Source organism: Lithobates pipiens, unplaced genomic scaffold (assembly GCF_037356315.1).
Source record: "Lithobates pipiens isolate NorthernLeopardFrog02 unplaced genomic scaffold, aLitPip1_a1.2 Scaffold_23, whole genome shotgun sequence".
Taxonomy (NCBI): Eukaryota; Metazoa; Chordata; class Amphibia; order Anura; family Ranidae; genus Lithobates; species Lithobates pipiens.
In genome coordinates, this window is record NW_027507785.1 from 34,915,140 (window position 1) to 34,939,247 (window position 24,108).

At 45.3% G+C, this 24,108-nt stretch overlaps 1 protein-coding gene across 4 annotated transcripts in view; it reads left to right on the forward strand.

The window, feature by feature from the left end:
* GDPD4 (glycerophosphodiester phosphodiesterase domain containing 4) overlaps nucleotides 1-24,108 on the forward strand; it is a 205,002-nt gene that overhangs the window by 27,691 nt on the left and 153,203 nt on the right. For all 4 annotated transcript variants that reach the window (XM_077451411.1, XM_077451413.1, XM_077451414.1 and 1 more), the window contains exon 2: nucleotides 23,448-23,657. In XM_077451411.1, coding sequence (XP_077307537.1) covers nucleotides 23,475-23,657 — 183 coding nt within the window. In that variant the 5' untranslated portion in view covers nucleotides 23,448-23,474. The remainder of the gene's footprint in view (nucleotides 1-23,447; nucleotides 23,658-24,108) is intronic.

Here is a 24,108-nt window from a genome sequence, read left to right on the forward strand (position 1 = left end):
TGAGTCCATTGTGTAAGGTTGAGTGATCCTGCTGATGATGATGTGGAGGTTGGGGGTTCACATAAAAAAAAATACAATAAAGGATTATTGGGTAGCCGAATCTTATTGATTTTGAAAATGTATGCTAGCACCGAATTCCAATATCTAATAATGGTTGGGCATTCCCAGAGGCGGTGTAGTAAAGTAGGATGCGGTAGTGAGCACGAGGGGCATTGTGCTTGAGTAGAGTCTACCGCATTGGTGCGGAACGGGTAATATGCCCTGTGGATGACTTTAAATTGAGTTTCATGCCACGTCTCTGAGATTGTGAGTTTGTGGATGTATCGGTATCCCTCTAGGATCTTTTCTGGAAGTGTGTTGTCGTTAAAGATGGTAAACCATTTCTGGAATGGAGCAAGATGATATTTATCAGATTGGTGAGCAATGAGGTATGATTATAGACTGGAGATGGAATAATTGTCTCTCTGGAGCACTACATCAATGAACAAATTTTTAAAGGGGATCAGTTTGAGGTCCACAGCAAGACCGTAAATAGGCTAGAAGTTGATGACAATAGAAGATGTGCGATGTTGGCAAAGAAAATTATCATGTTAGGGTTTGGAAGCACTTGAATTCACCAGGTTTGCCATGATATAGGGAGGTTAATTTAGTGAGTCCACGAATGCACCATTGGTCAAAGGCTTTATGCATGATAGATGGGAGGAACATAGGGTTGCCTTGAATGGTTAACCGGTTCCTGACAGGTGCACGCCTATGTGCGTTTGCAGAATGTCACGGCTGGGCAAATGGGCGTATCTGAACGTCCCTTTAACCACTTGCTTACTGGGCACTTAAACCCCCCTCCTGCCCAGACCAATTTTCAGCTTTCAGCGTTGATGCAGTTTGAATGACAATTGCGCGGCCATACAACACCGTACCCAAATGAAATTTTTATCATTTTTTCCCCACAAATAGAGCTTTCTTTTGGTGGTATTTAATTACAGCTGGGAGTTTTATTTTTTGCTAAACAAACAAAAAAAATGCAAAATAAAAAAAATCATGTTTAATAGTTTGTTATAAAATTTTGCAAACAGGTCATTTTTCTCCTTCATTGAAATGCGCTGATGAGGCGGCACTGGTGGGCACTGATAGGCGGCACTGGTGGGCACTGATAGGCACAGTTAAGGAAACACTAATAGGCACAGATAAGGTGGCACGATAGGCACAGATAAGGCAGTACTGATGGGCACAGATAAGGCGGCACTGATGGGCAAAGATGGGCACTGATAGGTGCCACTGATGGGTGGCACGGATGGGTGGCACTAAGGTGCACTGATAGGTACCACTGATAGATGGGACTGATGGGCACTGATAGGTGGCACTGATAGGTGGCACTGATGGGCACTGGTAGATGACACTGATGGGCACGGATATGTGGCACTGAGGTGCAGCAATGTTGTTGAGGCAGATTGTGGGCACTTTTTAATTATCTGGGGGTTACTGGCAGGGGGCAGGAGGGCACTGATACGCTGGCCGTGATCAGGACTGATGTCCGGATCACCGCCACCGGTGATCAGCTTTTTTTTCGATCGCAGGCTCTGTTTTGTCACATGATCAGCTGTCATTGGCTGACAGCTGATCACGTGGTAAGGGGTCAGGATCGACCCCTTGCTCGGATCCATGATCAGGCGAGTCTGATAGACTTGCCCGATCACAGAGCAGGTCCGTCATTCGGCTATAGCGCGGATCTCAAGAGGTTAAATATGCCGCCATCATGTGCATCTCCCTGTTCTGCCTAGTGACAGTTTTACTGATCTCTGCTCCCTGTGATCGGGGGCAGAGATCAGTGACATGTCACACGTAGCCACACCCCCCCAACGTGTGAAACACGCCCCAGGACACACTTAACCCTTACCCTGCCCCCTAGTGGTTAACCCCTTCACTGTCAGTGCCATTTACACAGGAATCAGTGCATTTGTATAGCACTGATTGCTGTATAAATGACAATGGTCCCAAAAAAGTGTCAAAAATGTATGATGTGTCCGCCATAATGTCGCAGTTATGATAAAAATTGCTGATCGCCGCCATTACTAGTAAAAAAATGCCATAAAATTATCCCCTATTTTGTAAACGCTATAACTTTTGCGCAAACCAATCAATAATCGCTTATTGTGATTTTTTTTTTTACCAAAAATATGTAGAAGAATACGTATCGTTCTAAACAGGAAAAAATAGTTTTTTTTATATATTTTTGTTATAGCAAAATGTAAAAAATAAAGTTTTCAAATTTTTTTTTGTTTATAGCGCAAAAAATAAAAACCACAGGGTTAATCAAATACCACCAAAAGAAAGCTCTATTTGTGGTGAAAAAAGGACTTAAATTTTGTTTGGGAGCAATGTCGCACGACCGCGCAATTGTCATTTAAAGCGATGCAGTGCCGAATTGCAAAAAGTGCTCTGGTCAGGAAGGGGGTAAAATCTTCCGGGGCTGAAGCGGTTAAATGGCAGGACATAAAGGCCTGGTTTTAGCACTTCCTTTATAGGGTGACAACACACAGTGTTTTAGAAAAACAAAATATCAATCAGTTAGGGTTTACATCTCAAAAAATACAAAAATAAAAACTTTTAATTTATGTTTAGTGGCCGTTTAAATAATACTTGACCCAAGTGATTGGGTTTATAACACTTTCCTTCAATGACGTCACCAATTTAATCAGCTCAGGAATTCTCTGTACATTCCTGTCTCAACCAGCAACTTACTGGACTGCTAATATGCCGGTCTGGTTTATGCCGGTACCGGGCTCCCTTCATCCAATTCGCCTGATTAGTTTGTCACCGTGTGACGTACCGCGTAATAAAACATTTTTCGGTCGCTGTCATTTACAGGCATAAACATTTCCCATATACTGTAAAAGGGAAAAGCATGCCGCATTCTGGTCTGATAATATATTTGTAAGCCTAATATATAGAGAGAAAAAAAAAAGAGAAGCTGAAATCTAACTGAAACCATACAGAAATAACTCCTTATTAGCAGTCTTATTACAAGCCAATGCCTCCAACATCAGTACAGCCAGGCAACTTGTATTTTCACATGCAGAAGTCGGCAATGTTCGCTTCCTTATTCTTTCAGTACAGGTTTCCTTTAAAATCAAACTCCAGCCTTGAATACCCTATATTAGCAAAAGTTTTGGGACACCATTCTTTACACACACATGAACTTTAATGTCATCCCCAGTCTTATGCCCCGTACACATGGTCGGATTTTCCAACATCGGGTCTGTAGGGTTCATTATTGAGTTGGCCCACCCTTTGCAGCTGTAGCAGCATCCCTGACCTCCAAAGGCCTAATGGTGACCTCCAGAGTTAGGGAGAGCTGACATCCTTCCATATAGTGTGGGTTATTAGGCATGGTGGGTGTATTGCAAGTTGAAAACATGGGCGCCAGTCCCTTTTTTTAGAATGCAAGAAAAGAGATTTATTGTCTCTTAAACAGAACAGGGGGAGGGTGAATTAGGGCCAGGACACCTTTAGGCAGATGCAATAGTAATTAGCAGACTCGACAAAATAATAGACAGACAGCTATACAGGTAGAGGGCCTTTAACCACTTAAGCCCCAGACCATTTGGCTGGCCATAGACAAGAGCACTTTTTGCGATTCGGCACTGTGTCGATTTAACTTACAATTGATTGCGCGGCAATGGCTCCCAAAATAAAATTGACGTCCTTTTTTTCCCCAAAAATAGAGCTTTCGTTTGGTGGTATTTGATCACCCCTGTGGTTTTTATTTTTTGCTCTATAAACAAAAAAGTAACGACAATTTTGAAAAAAACACATTATTTTTTACTTTTTGCTATAATAAATATCCCCCAAAATATATATATAAAAAAACATTTTTTTCCTCAGTTTAAGCCGATACGTATTCTTCTACATATTTTTGGTAAAAAAAAAAATCGCAATAAGCGGTTATAAGCGTTTGCACAAAAGTTAGAGCGTCTACAAAATAGGGGATAGTTTTATGGCATTTTTATTAATATTTTTTTTCTTACTAGTAATAGCGGCGATCAGCGTATTTTATCGGGACTGCGACATTATGACGGACACATCGGTCACTTTTGGTGCAATTTTGGGACCATTCACATTTATACAGCAATCAGTGCAATTAAAAATGCATTGATTACTGTGTAAATGTGACTGGCAGTGAAAGGGTTAACCTCTAGGTGGCACTGTAGGGGTTAAGTGTGTCCTAGGGAGTGATTCTAACTGTGGGGGGAGGGGCTGTGTGTGACACGACACTGATCGCTGCTCCTGATCACAGGGAGCCATGATCAGTGTCATTAGGCATTAGGCAGTATCCTACTGTAGAGCTCCCGGTCTCTCACCAGACTTGAAGATCCCAGATGTCGATGGATCCCCTGAGCTCTTACACAGCTAACCCGCTGTATATTCCTCAAACGTCACCCCTGCTAACCCGCTGGGTCCCTGGCTTGGCACTCTGCTGAAGCTTTCCCACTTCTTCACTGTCCCCGGCTGGTGGAAAGGATGCTCTGGTACTTCTTCAGACTTCCATACACTGGCCTCTGATAACATGAATGGTTGTCCCTTGCTGGCAACTATTCCACCCTTTACTTCTGGCCTTGATCATCACTTACCCCTTGGGACAGGAGTGGTCATCCCTTGTGGCAACTGCTTCTCCCTCCCCGCTGGTAATGTTCCGGTTCCCCCATCCGGCGGAACCTCTGCAACTTGGTTGAACTTCCAGCCTGAAGCCCCAACCCTGCGGTGCTTCTCTCAGACCTGGATAGGCCTCAGACAGCCTAGCATCCAGGTGCTTCTGGGAAAGGCCTCAGGCTTCTGGCCTAGCAACCCGGAGCCTTGTAACACACGCCCACCTAGACAGCTGTCCAGGTGGCGCAGAACCCCAATCACCTGATTCCTTCCTAATAAATAGGTACTCCTAGGGGGCCAAGGGTCCAAAGCGACCCCTGCCAATTGGCTGAGTCAACCTATTCACTCCTAGTTTGGATTCCTTATGCCCTTATCATTCTACTGCCACAGGCAACAATGCACCCTAGCGGCAGAAGAGAGAAGTGCATCAAATCCAGAGTTAGGGAGAAATCCAGTGAATCCCCTGTCAATTGGCCAGGCTAATTACCACTTTGCAAGCTAAACTTTTTAGCAACCCTGCCTAATATCAGGGTGCTACACAGCTATAACAGCCTCAACTCTTCTGGGAAGGCTGTCCACAAGGCTTAGGAGTGTGTCTAAGGGAATGATTGACCATTCTTGCAGAAGCACATGAATTAAGAGGTCAGGGACTGATGTTGGACCGGAAGGCCAGGCTCGTGGTCTCCACTCTAAAGCCCCATACACACTATCAGATTTACCAAAACCATGTAGTGCAAGGGCCTGCCTGATTGCATACACATTGAAACTCCTAAGGTTTGGTAAATCTGAAGGAAAAAAATCATCAGAAAATCTGATAGTGTGTATGAGGCTTTATTCATCCCAAAGGGGTTCCAGCGGATTGAGGCCAGGATTCTGTGCAGGCCACTCAAGTTCTTCCATCCCAAACTCACTCATCCATGTCTGAGTCATTGCTTTGTGCACTGGTCCAAACTAGGGTCCCGCACCCAATTCGCAATAGCAGGAGATTTTGACCAGCTCTCTATGGAACCAGTTCACATATCTCCGCTGTGGCACCGGCGCAAATTTACACAGGAGCCCTGTGCATCTTTTGGTCCATTTCAGGTCTGAATTCAGACAAAAAGTTGTGTTGAAATCGGACCTGAAGCGGTGAACGAGGACGCACCGGATCCCTGCTGTTAGACGCATGTGAAGATAGTGTGAACCCAGTCTAAGATCTCAGATCAACCACAATGCATGCACTCCAGATCTCAGATCAACCCCAATTCATGAACTTCACACCTCAGATCAACCACAATGCATGCACTTCAGACCTCAGATCAACCACAATGCATGCACTTCAGACCACAGACCAACCATAATGCATGCACTTCATACCTCAGGTAAGCCACAAACCTAGTTTGTTTAGGACTATTCCACTCAGCACCTCAATTTCCTCAGTCACCGGCTTTCAGTGACGTCATGGAGGTGGGTGGGTCATGCTTGGTAATTGACAGCCCAGCGAGCTGTGAATTGCATTCAATACCAGCAGGTGCCAGAGAAAATTACAGCACATGCCTACTCGGGCAAGAGTTGCCAACCCCTTCTCTAATCTTTCCCCTTCCTAAAATAAAAAGTTCAGAATTTGGTTTTGTTTGGAGTGTATCTAAAGAAAGATTTTTTTTAAAGCTTGGATATAGTGTAGTGTAAGGCCGCGTACACACGGGCGGACTGTTTGCCCAACTAAGTTCCTCAGACAATCCAACAAACAGTCCGTTCAAAATTAGCATGAACGGACTTGACCACACACGATGAGCAGACAGTCCGCTGAAAGCGTGCGTGATGACGTGTACAGCACGTACGACGGGACTAGAAAAACGACGTCCTATACACTGCAATGCAACCTTCGGCCGTGTAAACCCTTTCTGAGCATGCGCCATACTTAGTCCGTCAAACTTGCCTACACACGAGCGGACTGTCCGCTGAAACCAAGTTTGGACGGACAAAACCAAGTTTGAACGGACTGTCTTACGGAAATTCCGTAAGACTTTGTTCGTCAGACTGTCCGCTGAAACAGTCCGCTGAAGCCCACACACGAAAACACTGTTCAGCGGACTAAGTTGGGCGAACAGTCCGCCCGTGTGTACGCGGCCTAAGAAGGCCCGGCAGATTTTTATTGCTGTTTGTGTCCCTGTTGGGGAAATGTACCCTCTTTATTTGGCATGGCGACAGACAGAAAGTGAGGAAGAATCCAAAATTTTACACTTTTCACTAAAGCAGAGGAGAAATCTTTGAATGGAGACACCGGTTCTGTCTAAAGATTAGGGAGATTAGGGTCGGACATGGGAAAGCATAGAAAATCTGGGTATTCTGAGAAGAAGGATATACAGAACAGTATATGTGTGAGTGCGAAGAATGGCGTGATTTGTGTTGTTGTGTGTCTAAAGGGCCAGAGCTCTTGTTCTACAGGTTTGTAATGCCTTCGGAACAGGTCTGCCTGGAAACAAAGGAATGGCATGGAACTGTAGCACGAAATAACAAACCTTAAAGCGGAGGTCCACCCTAAAGCTTCCGCTCATCGGAACCCTCCCCCCCTTCGGTGCCACAATCGGCACCTTTCAGGGGGGAGGGGGGTGCAGTTACCTGGATAATCCAGGTAACTGCACCCACTTCCGGGACAGCTCTCTGCGGAAAGGGGCGTAACTTACGCCCCTTTCCGCAAGTGCCCGCCCCTTCCCGCAAGTGCCCCGCTGCCTGCTGGGAAACACACAGCTCCCAGAGGCAGCGGGGAGCGTCCTTATTGCGCAGCGCAATTCGTGCATGCGCAGTAGGGAACCGGGAAATGAAGCCGAAAGGCTCCATTTCCTGATTCCCATACCCAAGATGGCGGTGGCAGGACCCGACAGACGACCTAGCGATCGGCTTCGGGTGCCGACATCGCGGGCGCGCTGGACAGGTAAGTGTCACTATTTTAAAAGTCAGCAGCTGCAGTATTTGTAGCTGCTGGCTTTTAAAAAAAAAACAAAAAACGCGGAGTCCCGGTGGACTCCCGCTTTAAATAAAAACACCAACCAAACTGAAAGTGGAGTATAATCTATTGTTTAATTCATATAAACATGTAAACATTCATAGATATAAATGTATCCAGAAATAACTTGTTTACTCAAACAATATTTCAGTAATCAATATTCCAGTAAGCAACCCAGTCAATACGACTCAGGTTGACGACAATTATAACAATTTTATATTAACCATACCCCACAAGCCAGGGATGTCTTTATTGCTTTATAAAAACATGCCTGGTTCTATTCACCGCGAAACGCGGCCAACTCCACCATAGTTTGTAAGTTGTTGTTAAAAATATCCAGGTCAATGTCCGATAGATGGACCCTGTCATTTCTAAAAAGACCACCTATCCCCTCTTCTAAATCTATATGCCTAAAGGTGAAACCACCAATAGTAGGCAAAAACTTTGCCATTGTCCTATTGATACGTTTCCTAACCTTATCGAATGGGGAATTTAACCACACCAATCTCGGAATCATTTCAGAATAAAAACAATGTAATGTTGGGAAAAGGCAACCTAAATTGATACAAATCGGACTTAATTTGAAAAATCTGATCCAGGGTTTTTACATGCCCTATGTCATTCCCACCCAAGTGTAAAATTAACACATTAGGCACCGGAAATTTTGAAAAAAGTAAACTCAATTCATCAAATAGATTCTGCCAAAGCATACCCCTCCTACCATGCCAGATTATATTCACCAATGAGGGGGTCATTGAGGGGGTCAAAATTCAAGCTTTCGGAATAAACTCTTCGCAAAGCTCTTCTTTCAGCCCAAAAAATTAAAGAGTGCCCAATGAACCAAATAGACAGAGATTGACCCCAAAATTAGAACAGAAAATTAGGACGAATGTGCAGTTTGTACGCTTCCCACTGCTATCTACCGATGCGTTTAATACTACCGACGAGTAGACCCAATCTGGCGGCTTCAGTAGCCGCCCGATCCGAAATGAATGTGAAGATAGTGCCAATTTGTCCAGATTTAGATAGGACAAACATTAAAAAAATACCACATTGAACTGATACCTCGACGGGGGGAGGCCATCACAATGAATGAATAACAACTTACTGTGCTTATACCTCACCTGTAGAAAGCTTCGTAACAATGCAACTGGGCAACTAATATAACACGTGACAACAGAAGCCCGGAAGTGGAATTTTTACTCTGGGATAATACTTCTGAGATTCTTAATGCTCCAAAGAAGAGTAAAGAAAAAACGGCCCGAAACAGGATTGCTGTCAGGGAAGTAGGCGCAACCTCACGAGGTACGTTCGTGTTAACGCGCGTCAGCGCCCACGGAAGCGCAAGGTAGTTCCAAGACGAACGGCCGACGCTACGTCTGATCAGGCGGGCGTACGCGGTGATGATACGAACGCACAACGTACTCAACGTAGCCGTACGATCGCCTCGACGCGCTCACGACGTGACCTGGGCACCTCGCCTATTTAAACGTTCGCCTGACAGTGCTGCATCGCTGGATTATCGTCAGCTCCCCTGTGTACCTGTGTCCGTGATTTCTGCTATCTGATCTCCTGTGTACCGACCCGGCTTGCTCGACCTGCTCCTGTTGTTCTCCTGGCTCTTACCCCTGGCTTGTACCCGACGTTCCTTGTCAGCTCCCTGCACCCGATCCCGGCTTGGCTTTGACTCCTCTTCTGGACTTCTGTTACCCCGCTCTTGGACTTCCTAGCACGGTTGCCCCCAGAGACTTGTTTACTCGGCTCTTGTCCTCTGCTGCTGCTACCTGGCAACCTGTGCTACTGTGGGCACTGCATCCCTGTGTCATCTTCAGGGTTGTGCTGCACTCGGCCGCAAGGGGAGCCCTCTCAGCATCTCGGCCTCACTCCTGATCGTGACAGTATAATCCAGCCATGTCAGAGGCCGACAGAGGTGACTCCCCAATGGAGGCCATTTTACAAGAAGTTAAGGCCCTTACTCCAGCTATTCAGGAGCTCCAAGAAAGATATCTCTGGCTGAAGGAACACCTGCAGCACTCTCTTGAACCGCCCACCTCCTCTGGTCAAGTTCCTGCTTTCGTAACTTCAACCTCTCCAGAACCACGAGTCCCAGCCCCAGAGCGCTTTTATGGGGACCGAAGAAAATTCAGATCCTTCAAGAACTCATGTTTTCTTTACTTCTCCCTGCAACCTCAGACCTTTTCTTCAGAAGCGACCAAGGTGGGGTTCACCATTTCACTGTTGAGGGACGATCCCCAGACGTGGGCCCATGGCCTGCTGGAGCAATGCAGCCCTTCTGTGAATACTTTGGATCAGTTCTTCAAGGCTATGGCACGCCTATATGATGACCCTTTTCGGACAGCAACAGCTGAAGCAACCTTGTACGCCCTTCGCCAGGGTGAGCGGCCTGCAGAGGACTATACAGTGGAATTCCGTACATGGAGCTCTGATTCCGGCTGGAATGAAGCAGCACTAAGATATCAATATCGGGTGGGGTTGTCTGAAGCCCTCAAAGACGAGTTAGCCAGATTAGAGGTTCCCTCTACCCTTGAGGATCTTATCCTACTCACTATCCAGCTCGACAGGCGTTTACGGGAGCGCCAGTCTGAACGCGCTCGGATTCCTTGTTCTATCCAGGCTCCACCTTCGGCTCGCCCAGCGGTAACCTCCATTCCGAAGGGCATGCCCCATCCCGCCTTAACCTCTGAAGAGAGACTTCATCGCCGACAGGCACACCTTTGTTTCTATTGTGGGGAATCAGGACATTTCATTAACAACTGCCCCACAAGACCAAGTAAACCAGTCCTCTGCACTCCATTCCACCTTCAGGTAGCGAAGTCGGCTTCAGCCCATATCACCCTTCCGGTCACGTTGATGGTAGCAGGTAAAGGAGTTCTACAGGCAATAATTGACTCCGGAGCCTGTAGCTGCTTCCTGGACTTAACCCTGGCTAAGAGTCTGGCTCTTCCACTTAACCTCAAGAAACAGAGATTGACTGTCCATCTGGCCGATGGCTCCTTACCTAGTTCTGGCCATGTCACCAGGGAAACAATACTCATCCTGACGATCACCGATTCAGGTCATCGGGAATTCCTTAAATTCGATGTTCTGAGTTCTCCGATGTTCCCCGTTATCCTAGGGATTCCTTGGCTACAGGCACACAACCCCCGGATCGATTGGCTCAAGAAGGTGGTATCCTTCACATCTGCCTATTGCCAACAACATTGCCTGGATTCCGAATCCCATGACTTGTCCAGTTATCTGACCGTACAACCCGTACCCAGTCCAGTTCCTCACATACCAGCAGTTTACCAGGAATTTAAAGATGTGTTCGACAAGAAGAAAGCCGATACCCTACCTCCACACCGCCCCATCGAGTTATTACCCGGGGCTCCCATTCCCTTTGGCCGGATATTCCCCCTTTCTGAGACTGAACTTGAGGCCCTGAGACAATACATAGATGAGAACCTGGCCAAATGATTCATTCGTCCCTCTTCATCCCCTGCTGGCGCAGGCATCTTTTTTGTGGAAAAAAAGGACAAGACTCTAAGACCATGTGTGGACTATAGGGAATTAAATAATATTACCCTTAAAAACCGCTACCCACTTCCGCTCATCCCCGAACTCTTCCAAAGATTCCACACCTCACGTATCTTCACCAAACTTGATCTACGTGGGGCTTACAACCTTGTCCGTATCCGGGAGGGGGACGAGTGGAAGACCGCATTCAGAACGAGATTCGGGCATTTCGAGTATCTAGTCATGCCATTTGGACTATGTAATGCCCCGGCAACCTTTCAGCATTTCATTAATGATATCTTCCGGGAGCATTTAGACCACTTTGTTGTCGCTTATCTTGACGACATTCTTATTTTTTCAACCTCTCTGGAACTTCACAGGGTGCATGTTAAGAAGGTACTATGTATTCTTAGAACACATGGGTTATATGTTAAAGCCGAGAAGTGTGACTTCGAAAAGGAATCCATTCATTTCTTGGGACTCATCATTACCACAGGTGGAATTGCCATGGACCCGCAGAAAGTGAAGTCTGTCCTGGACTGGCCCGCTCCTTCCGACAAAAAGAGTGTTCAGAGATTCATTGGGTGTGCAAACTTTTAACGAAGATTCATAAGGAACTTCTCCACCATTGTAGCCCCCATCACTCAGACCACTCGCCAACACACCAAGTTCCATTGGTCCTCAGCAGCGCAGTCCGCCTTTGACCAGCTCAAGACCCTCTTTACCACTGCGCCAATCCTGCAGCATCCAGATCCCGCCTTGCCCTACGTGCTGGAAGTTGACGCCTCAGAGGTGGCCACGGGGGCGATTTTATCTCAACGTCAAGGTTCCAAGGCATTACTGCATCCCGTAGCCTTTTTCTCTCGAAAAATGAGTTCCCCAGAGAGGAACTACGATGTGGGGGATCGGGAACTTCTAGCGATTAAAACCACTCTTGAAGAATGGAGGTATCTCCTGGAAGGTGCCGCTCACCCCATCCTAATTTTTACTGACCATAAGAACTTAGAGTACCTCCGCACAGCCAAACGTCTGAGACCCCGACAGGCCCGATGGGCTTTATTCTTTTCAAGGTTTAATTTCCACATAACCTATCGCCCAGGATCTAAGAACAGCAAAGCGGATGCTTTATCCCGGATGTTTCCTGATACCCCGGAAGGAGTCCCACCCAGCACAATTTTGTCCCCCCAAAATTTCTTACTGATTCAACCGGATCTAAGATCTTCAATCGAGCAGGCCTCTAGCCAGTGTACGGAAACTGAAGTTTCTTCCCTGAGAAGCCAAGGAGGGCTTCTATGGCATCGGGACAAGATTTTTGTTCCCCGGCAAGCCAGGTTACTGGTATTAAAGACTTTCCATGACCACCAACTAGCAGGCCACTTTGGAGTCCGGAAGACGATTGACCTTGTGCAGCGGTCCTTATGGTGGCCTACCTTAAGGGCAGACTGTAAAGAATACGTTGACTCCTGTACCATCTGCCAACGTAACAAGGGCTCTAACGCCAGACCCTGGGGCCTGTTAAGGCCACTGCCAGTCCCGGAGAAACCATGGAAAGAAATTTCCATGGATTTTATTGTAGAATTACCTCCCTCTGAAGGGTTTACGACCATCTTGGTGGTAGTAGACCGCCTGTCCAAGATGGCGCATTTTTTGCAGTTAAAAGGGACTCCCTCTGCCCTGGATACGGCAAAAACTTTTATAAAGGAAATTGTCCGATTACACGGGGTACCCAACAGCATCGTATCGGATAGAGGGGTACAATTCACCTCCAAGTTTTGGAAAGAACTTTGTAAATTACTCTCGATTGGAATATGTTTGTCCTCAGCCTATCACCCACAGAGCAACGGTCAAACTGAAAGAACCAACCAGACGTTGGAACAGTACCTGCGATGCTTCTGTTCCTTTTCCCAGGATGATTGGGTTTCCTTGTTACCTTGTGCAGAATTTGCCTATAACAACTCAGTGCACGCTTCTACCAACCAATCACCTTTCTGGGCAAACTACGGATTCCACCCCTCATTTCTGCCTAATACCATCCCTGAATCCTCTGTCCCGGCAGTTCAAGATAGAGTAAACCTCATTCAAGCAAACTACCAAATACTCCAAGATACCATGAAGAAGGCTCAGGAGGAGTACAAAAGACCGTACGATAAAAGGAAGAGAGTTAACCCTACCTTCAAGACAGGGGACAAGGTGTGGCTTTCAGCAGCAAATCTTAAACTGCCATGTCCATCCCGGAAATTGGGACCTAAATTCCTGGGTCCTTTCGAGATTAAACGGGAGATTAATCCCGTAGCATTTGAACTTGTTTTGCCTGAATCTTTTAAAATCCATCCTGTATTTCATGTTTCTCGTCTTAAACGTGTTACCTTCAGTCCTTTTTCAGGAAGAGAAGAAGTGCCCCCGCCTCCAGTTCAGGTTGGTGAAGAAACTGAATATGAAGTTGAGTCTATCCTTGACTGTCGTCGGAGAGGTAGGACTATCCAGTTTTTAATCAAATGGAAGGGGTATTCTGCTGAAGAGAACTCTTGGGAACCTGCAAGTTATGTACATGCTCCTAGGCTTATACACAGGTTCCACAGCCGTTATCCTGAAAAATGGGCTCGTTTGGGCATCCGGAGGCTGCCCCTTGGGGGGAGGCACTGTCAGGGAAGTAGGCGCAACCTCACGAGGTACGTTCGTGTTAACGCGCGCCAGCGCCCACGGAAGCGCAAGGTAGTTCCAAGACGAACGGCCGACGCTACGTCTGATCAGGCGGGCGTACGCGGTGATGATACGAACACACAACGTACTCGACGTAGCCGTACGATCGCCTCGACGCGCTCATGACGTGACCTGGGCACCTCGCCTATTTAAACAATCGCCTGACAGTGCTGCATCGCTGGATTATCGTCAGCTCCCCTGTGTACCTGTGTCCGTGATTTCTGCTATCTGATCTCCTGTGTACCGACCCGGCTTGCTCGACCTGCTCCTGTTGTTCTCCTGGCTCTTACCCCTGGCTTGTACCCGACGTTCCTTGATTTGGAGGACAAGCAATTGATGGCAAAAAGGACCCCTTTATTATCTGTGCTAAATAGGATCCTCTTGTTTCTGAAATACTCACCCCAAATTTCCAATGCTACCGAAATGGGAAATAATTCTAATATCACAATGTTTTTTAAATGCCCTTTTAAATGCCAAGCCGAATGCCATGACCCACCGCACCAATGTGTCTTCCATAAAGCTGAAAAACCCACAGATCCCGCTGCGTCGGTAAAAAGACAATAATCCGTATCTGACACAAATTCAGACTGGAATATTGTCCTGCCATTAAACTCATCCAGGAATTGGGCCCAAATTAACAGATCCTCCCTTATTTCCAAAGTAGTAATGTGTAGTATTTCCAAAGTAATCCTAATGTGTGAGGAAGGAGATTTCAGCCCAGATATGGCCAAATATAAACGACTAGAGCAGTGATTCTCAGCCAGGGTTCCTCCAGAGGTTGCTAGGGGTTCCTTCAGCATTGGGCCATTTCTGCCTCTCGGATAAGTTCCCACTGACACCACTGATCTTTTTAACCACTTAATAACCGCCCTATAGCCGAATGACGGCTTTAGGGCGGTTTCTTAACTGTGGGAGGCCGTCATATGACGTCCTCCCAGAATTCCGCTCTCGCGCGCCCCCTGGGGCGCGCACTCGAGAGCATCCGTGACCGCCGGGTCCACAGGACCCGGCGCATCACGGATCACGGTAAACGGCCGCTCGTCGCGGCCGTTTACCACGTGATCGCTCCGTCAAATGACGGAGTGATCACTTGTAAACAAACCGGCGTCATGTTATGACGCCGGTTCCTCCCTCCCCCTCTCTGTACCGATCGGAACAGCGGAGGGGGAGGAGATCGGTGTCAGCAGCGATGTGGGCTGCATCTGCAGTGCCCACATCGCTGCTCACCGAAAATTAACCCCTCAATTCCCTGCAAAAACTCTGCAATACCCTGCCATTAGTCTGCCATAGTCTGCAACGCTCTGCAATAGTCTGCCATAGTCTGCAATAGTCTGCCATAGTCTGCCATAGTCTGCAACGCTCTGCCATAGTCTGCAACGCTCTGCAATAGTCTGCAACGCTCTGCAATACCCTGCAACGCTCTGCAATAGTCTGCAACGCTCTGCAATACCCTGCAATACCCTGCAACGCTCTGCAATACCCTGCAACGCTCTGCAATACCCTGCAACGCTCTGCCACACTCTGCAATGCTCTGCAACACCCGCCAATACCCAGCAACACTCTGCAACGCTCTGCAACACCCGCCAATACCCTGCAACACTCTGCAACGCTCTGCAACACCCGCCAATACCCTGCAACACTCTGCAATGCTCTGCAACACTCTGCAATGCTCTGCAACACCCACCAATACCCTGCAACACTCTGCAATGCTCTGCAACACCCGCCAATACCGTGCAACACTCTGCAATGCTCTGCAACACCCGCCAATACCGTGCAACACTCTGCAATGCTCTGCAACACCCTCCAATATCCTGCCATACTCTGCAACGCCATACTCTGCAACGCCATACTCTGCAACGCCATACTCTGCAACGCCATACTCTGCGATACCCAGCCATACTCTGATATACCCAGCCATACCCAGCCATAGTCGGTGATACCCTGCAATACCCAGCCATAGACACCCCCCCTCCCGCCGCCCTCCGGTGCTTCTACCGACTCGCCAATACTATCAAGTCCAGAATCTTTTTTTTTTTTTTTTTTTCAGGCTTCCCAGCTTAGAGGTGAGATGCCGGGTTTTATTGACCCCACATCTCACTGTAAAGAGGACCTGTCATGCCATATTCCTATTACAAGGGATGTTTACATTCCTTGTAATAGGAATAAAAGTGATCAAAAAATTTATTTTTGGGGAAAAAAATGTCAAACTAAAATAAATAAAGTAAAATGAACAATAATTTTTTTTTTTTTTTTTTTAAAGCGCCCCTGTCCCCATGTGCTCGCATGCAGAAGCGAACGCATACGTAAGTCCCGCCCACATATGAAAACGGTGTTCAAACCACACATGTGAGGTATCGCTGCGTACGTTGGAGCGAGAGCAATAATTCTAGCCCTAGAGATCCTCTGTAACTCAAAACATATAACCAGTAAAAAAAAAATTAAATCGTCGCCTATGGGGATTTTTAAGTAGCGATGTTTGGCGCCATTCCACGAGCCTGTGCAATTTTGAAGAGTGACATGTTAGGTATCGATTTACTCGGTGTAACTTCATCTTTCACATTATGCAAAAATTGGGCTAACTTTACTGTTTTTTTTTTGTTTTTTTTAAGCACAAAACATTTTTTAAAAAAAAAAAAAGCATTCGAAAAATTGCTGCGCAAATACCGTGCGAGATAAAAAGTTGCAATGACCACCATTGTATTCTCCAGGGTGTTTGCTAAAAAAACATATATAATGTTTTGGGATTCGATGTAATTTTCTAGCAAATAAATGATGATTTTTACATGAAGGAGAGAAATGTCAGAATTGTCCTGGGTGCTCCAGAACGCCTGATGGTGCTCCCTGCATGTTAGGCCTCTGTATGTGGCCACACTGTGTAAAAGTCTCACACATGTGGTATCGCCGTACACGGGAGTAATAGCAGAATGTGTTTTGGGGTGTAATTTGTGGTATGCATATGCTGTGTGAGAAATAAACTGATAATATGACAATTTTGTGAAAAAAAAAAAAAAAAGTAAAAAAAATCTTGATTTTGCAAAGAATTGTGGGAAAAAATGACAACTTCAAAAAAACTCATCATGCCTCTTACTAAATACCTTGGAATGTCTTCTTTCCAAAAAGGGGTCATTTGGGGGGTATTTGTACTTTTCTGGCATGTTAGGTTCTCAAGAATTGAAATAGGCCGTCAGTACTTCAGGTGTGATCAATTTTCAGATATTGGCACCATAGCTTGTGGACTCTATAACTTTCACAAAGACCAAATAATATCCACCAATTTGTACTTATTTTTACCAAAGATATGTAGTAGTATACATTTTGGCCAAAATTTATGAAGAAAAAATTACTAATCTGCTAAATTTTATAACAGAAATGAAGAAAAATTCATTTTTTTACAGAATTTTCTGTATTTTTTCTTTTATAGCACAAAAAAAAAAAAACCCAGCGGTGATTAAATACCACCAAAAGAAAGCTCCATTTGTGTGAAAAAAAGGACAAAAATTTCATATAGGTCTAGTGTTGCATTACTGAGTAATTGTCATTCAAAATGTGAGAGCACCGAAAGCTGAAAATTGGTCTGGTTATTAAGGGTGTTTAAGTGCCCAGTGGTCAAGTGGTTAACTATCTGTAAGGAGGTAATTCTTCCCAATGATCACAAGTGTAAGGGCCATTCTTCCCACTGACCATCACACTAATGTATCATGAGTTGTAGATTAATAATTTTTTACCTGGGGTTCCCCGAGACCGGAGAACTATTTCAAGGGTTCCTCTGTGTTGAAAAGGTTGAGAAAGGCTGGTCTAGAAAATATCTCTAGAAACAAATGCTAGCAAGCCCAATAGCTTTTGAATTTATTTTAAAGTGGCCTTTTTCTTCCTGATTATGATATTGATATTGTATTTCAACTTGATAATCTTATCAGCGGGTATTCCAAACTCCATGGTTCCAGTGTCAATTATGATGCCCAAAAAACCCAAACGCGTGGAAGGGAAAATAGTTTTTTCATGTGCTAAAGGGATTTGAAAATCAGTGCAAATTTAAAAAAAGGAGTTTAGAACCTTGCTACAATCATTAAATGAGCGGCCCAAAAACAGGAAGTCACCTAAATAATGTAAAATAAAGCAGGAGAAGGGAATGAACCATGACTACCCATTCAATGAACGTAGCGAAGGCCTCAAAATAAGTACGGGACAGCGAACGGCCCATTGGGAGGCATCGATCAAAAAAGAAACAATCATCAAATTTGAAACCTAATGAATTAAAGGATAAAGGGTTAATGGGTAACAAACGAAAAGCAGATTGAACATCCGCTTTTGCCAATAGGGCCCCCCTGACCTAATCTGCGAATTTTGACCAGTGCGTCCTCAAATGTAGCGTAATGCACCGAGGCTAATTCATCACTTATCTGATCATTTAAAGAACTACCTCTTGGAAATGACAAGTGATGAATTGATCTATTAGAAACTTGTTCCTTTTTAGGAACGACACCCAATGGGGAGATTCTAAAATTAAGAAAATGGACCTGCCACTCTGCCTTCCTGGATTTCTTTGAAAATCTTATCTCTTACCACTTCTAGTAATTCTAAAGCTGATTTTAAATTATTTTCCAAACGCAGCCTTGACCCTGGAAAGTGGGGAGTAAAAAAACCCTCATTAAAACCCTCAAACAGGAGCAGGGCCATCCAAATGTACCATTGAAGCCAAGATAGCATTTTTTCCAGCCTCACCTGTGTTGGAGCCTTTTGAAAAAAGGTCTCTACCTTGCGATTGATTGGCCAATGCCATTTTCTTAAAACATTTTGAAACGGTTCGCGCTCCCGCACAGAAGGCGCATTCGTGGCGGTATCTACACGAACCCGGCCACTTACACTGGGTATCATTAAATGAGAAACAAATCCCTTTTTTGTAGGCATTTGCTGTCGATGGAATAGGGAGGTGTTGCTTACCAATAAATGATCGTTGAGGCAGAAAAAGATTAAGCCATAACCAGGGGCGGACTGACAACTCATGGGGCCCCCCGGCAATAGGAGATTATGGGGCCCCTGGGCAAAAGGAGATTATGGAGCCCCAGGCAATAGGAGATTATGGGGCCCCAGGCAATAGGAGATTATGGGGCCCCCAGGCAATAGGAGATTATGGGGCCCCAGGCAATAGGAGATTATGGGGCCCCAGGCAATAGGCGATTATGGGGCCCCCAGGCAATAGGAGATTATGGGGTCCCCAGGCAATAGGAGATTATTGGGCCCCAGGCAATAGGAGATTATGGGCCCCCCAGGCAATAGGAGATTATGGCCACACAGTATATATACACACACATACAGTATACACACACAGACACACAATATACACACACAGAATACACATACACACACTGAAAAGGTACAGGAGAGGTGGGGCAGCTATAATCTTGGGATTTCAAAAAATAAAAAAAAACAGATTTTTACATACTGTCCCTGGTTTTATTGAGGCTGGCAACCCTGATCTGACCATCCTCCAACTTCTGTTGGTGGGTCCTGAAATATGAACATTTCAGCTTGTGCCGATGGGTAAATACAGCTTGCTTGTTGCATTTAGAATACATTTCAAATCAGTTTGGAGACCCTTTTTAGATTAGATTAGTTCATAATATATTTGACCTGCAGTTGACCACCTTCTGACCTGCCTTGGGCCCTCCTATGTTGTATCAACCTGCTTAAAGCTGCTTTTGCCTTCCAGTTGCCTTGTATGGGGAAGAAGCAAATATGACATGAACAAAAGCCCATTGACCCAGGCTCTTTGGCTCACTGCGTATTTGCCCTTAACCATTATTAAAGGAAGGCCAGTTGGCACTGTCTCTGGCTGTTTGCAGAAAAAAATGCTGAAACGTTGTCCATTGATGTCAGTGCATATCTCATAAGCATGAGATCTGGGAAATGCCTGGCTACTTAAGCTTGGATGTTGTATGGTTTTATCAAGTTTTTCAGTAAAGTCAAAGCAACATACTGTACATAGGACCCTTTATATCGATGTCCCCTTACTAGGAGCTAGGGTTAGTTTATCTCAGTCACTAAGCAGCATCAGACGTGCCCTCCGTTTCATAGTTGGAAGAAAAGACTTGTGTCCATCAATTCCATCCTTTACAGATCCTACTGTAATGCCGCATACACACGGGCGGATTTTCCATTGGAAAAATCTTGGATGTTTTTTTCTGACGGAATTCCGCTCAAGCTTGGCTTGCATACACACGGTCACACAAAAGAACTTTCGACTGTCAAGAACGCGGTGACGTACAACACTACGGCATAGTGATGTAGTGGTTAGCACTCTCAACCTAGCAGTAAGAAGGGTCGCTGGTTCGAATCTCAACCACGACACTACCTGCCTGGAGTTTGCATGTTCTCCCTGTGCCTGCGTGGGTTTCCTCCCACAATCCAAACACATGCAGGTAGCTTACTTGGCTTCTATCCAAAATTGGCCCTAGTATATGAACGGGGACCTTGGATTGTGAGCTCCTTGAGGGTAGGGCCCGATGTGAGTGTGCAATGTACAGGTATAGGGACAATTGTAGACACTCACTCAGGTTGAACTGGATGGACTGGTGTCTTTATTCAACCTTACTAACTATGTAACTACGATGAGCCGAGAAAATTAAGTTCCATGCTTCCGAGCATGCATCAAATTGTTTCCGAGCATGCGTAGGAATTTTGCACGTCGGAATTTGTACAGATGATCGGAATTTCGGATCAGAACTTTTTCCGACTGAAAAATAGAGAACCTGCTCTCAATCTTTTGCTGGCTGGAATTTGGCCAGCAAAAGTCAGATTCAGCATACACATGGTCGCATTTTCAGACCAAAAGCTCTCATCGGTCTTTTGCTGGCCGAATTTCTGATCGTGTGTATGCGGCATAATAGTCAGGAAGGAGTCACATTACCAGCCAATTTTGACACTCTATGTATATAGAACAGTGGTCTCCAAACTGCAGCCTGGTGGGGCTGGATGCGACCCTTTGCCTGCCATTATCTTTCCCTGGGGGCACTATTCCTCCCTCAGATACGAGACATTATTCTGCCAACTGACATCAACAATGGGGCCCTATTCCCCCCAATGATATCAACAATGAGGCACTTTTCCTCCCAATGATAGCAACAATGGGACACTATTCCTCCCAATGATACCAACAATGGGACACTATTCCTCCCAATGATAGCAACAATGGGACACTATTCCTCCCAATGATACCAACAATGGGACACTATTCCTCCCAATGATAGCAACAACGGGACGCTATTCCTCCCAATGATAGCAACAACGGGACACTATTCCTCCCAATGATAGCAACAATGGGACGCTATTCCTCCCAATGATAGCAACAATGGGACACTATTCCTCCCAATGATACCAACAATGGGACACTATTCCTCCCAATGATAGCAACAATGGGGCACTATTCCTTCCAATGACACCAACAATGGGACACTATTTCTCCCAATAATACCAACAATGGCACACTATTCCTCCCACTGATACCAACAATGGCACACTATTCCTTCCATTTATACCAACAATGGAACACTATTCCTCCCAATGATACCAACAATGTGAGACTATTCCTCCCAATGATATCAACAATGGGGCACTATTCCTCACAATTATACCAACAATGGGGGGCTATTCCTTCCAATTATACCAACAATGGGACACTATTTCTCCCAATAATAGAAACAATGGGGCATGATTCCTCCCAATGATACCAACAACGGGCACTATTTCTCCCAATGATACCAACAATGGGACACTATTCCTCCCAATGATACCAGCAATGGGACACTATTCCTCCCAATGATACCAACAATGGGACACTATTTCTCCAAATGATAGCAACAATGGGGCAATATTCCTCCCAATGATACCAACAATGGGACACTATTTCTCCAAATGCTACCAGCAATGGGATACTATTTCTCCCAATGATACCAACAATAGAACATTATTCCTTCAAATGATACTAACAATAGAACACTATTCCTCCCAATGATACCAACAATTGCACATGATTTCTCCCAGTGATACCAACAATGGGGTACTATTCCTCCCAATGATACCAACAATTGGGCACTATTCCTCCCAATGATACCAACAATGGGACACTATTTGATACCAACAATGGGACACTATTCCTCCCAATGATACCAACAATGGGGTGCTATTCCTCCCAATGATATCAACACTGGGGCACTATTCCACCCAATAATACCAACAATAGGGCACTAGTCCTCCCACTGATACCAACTATGGGACACTATTACTCAACCCAATATCAAAAGTGATGTTTTTTTTTTTTAAATCAACCAGGTTTATTTCGATTTACAGTGCATACATGTTATAGATTACATTTACAAAAATGGTACATATCGTACAAATCCTCAAATAACAATTGTATAACCATCTCAAATCTTCAATGTCACATCACGTTGTATGCATGTTAAAGGGGTTCTGCACTCAGAATAAAACATTTGCCCATTCTCTTGCCTCTAGTTAATATATTTCATAATGCCACCTGTTTTTTTTTTTTGCATTCACCTACCTTTTGTAATCTTTAGTAGTTTATTTTAAACCCCTGCGGCGATGGGCGGTCTCTTGCGGGGATCAGCGTCATTTCCTGCTGAAGCCCGCACTGTCTCCTGGGATCTCGTTCGTGTAATCCCAGGAGACATTGCGGCTAATGCACCCGACATCTCGCGAGATCTCGGGTGCTACAGCCGACATCTCGCGTGATTTCGGTAATTACAGGCTGTAATTACCGAAATCACGCGAGATGTCAGCTGTAGCACCCGAGATCTCGCGAGATGTCGGGTGCATTAGCCGCAATGTCTACTGGGATTACACGAACGAGATCCCAGGAGACAGTGCGGGCTTCAGCAGGAAATGACGCTGATCCCCGCAAGAGACCGCCCATCGCCGCAGGGGTTTAAAATAAACTACTAAAGATTACAAAAGGTAGGTGAATGCAAAAAAAAAAAACAGGTGGCATTATGAAATATATTAACTAGAGGCAAGAGAATGGGCAAATGTTTTATTCTGAGTGCAGAACCCCTTTAAGAAATAAAGCAAAAAGGTACCTTGTGTCAGTGTTGTGGGTTACTTCACTACCCATGGGCCGGAAGATCTACTTGTCATTTACATTACTATGTGTTGTGCATAAGCAGGCTATGAACAAGTGCCAGACTCCTGCAGCCACCTGTCCCAGATTTTGTAGTATTTCTCAGGACATCCTCTATTGGTGTATATACATTTTTTGTAGGGGAGGGTGTTGTTTATTTCTGCTTTCCATTCTGCAATGCTCGGGGGACAAGTCCTCATAGCGTCTCGTGTAGAAATGTCTTCATGTACCTGTAAAAGTGATGTTTACTCCCATGGATGCCAGGAAACTTTCCACCTGCTGGCCACAGTCCAGCCCCCCTAAAGTCTGAAGGATAAAAAAATGGCCCTGTGTTTGGAGACCTCGGATCTAGAACATTTAGGTTGCCTCACAGTGTTAGAAATTATTATTTTTTTGTAACATCCTTTTGTACATTGATTGTATATGTTGTCTTTCTAAAAGTGTTTTCTTTTTATTTATTTCCAGAAACAGGGATGATATGAGGCTCTACAGATGGGGGTTTCGTCCACCAACCTTCGCAGGTTGAGGCTGGGGAAGTTGAAAATTGTACGCCGACGTCTCCTGCAGCATTATGAGCATCAGCCGTTCATCTCTTTGCTGGCAGGCCTCTACAGCTGTAGATGGAAGCGGTACCAGCGCCAGAAGACTGAGCCTGGGCAGTGGTGCTGCCAATGGGTAAGGGAAACGCCATGCTGGAGCTTCCAATTATTGTTCACTTGAGGGAAAATTTGACCAGTTTTACTGAATGTACTTTTGATTGCGCTGCTGTTGTTGAAAGCGTATTTAGTGTAAATGTACAGATTAAGTGTGGACTGGTGGCAGTTGCTACATTGGAAATGTATTCTATGTGCCATAACTTTCTGACCTTCAGGATCCAAACAGGCTAGCGGAAAAGCAGAGAACACTATAGTATTGACTCAGGAGTTCGCTGCTGCCAATATTTTACAATACACCATAAGGTGAGTTGATTAGAATAGAACATGGCCTGAAATGGGTTTCCAGTAGGGTTGTGGCTTGAAACAGAATTAAGAAAATTGATTTTATTTAAAATACTGTCTTTAGGGAGTTCTCATGGACTATTATTATAGTGCAGTGTTTGGAAGAGACTACCAGTACCAGTTGACAG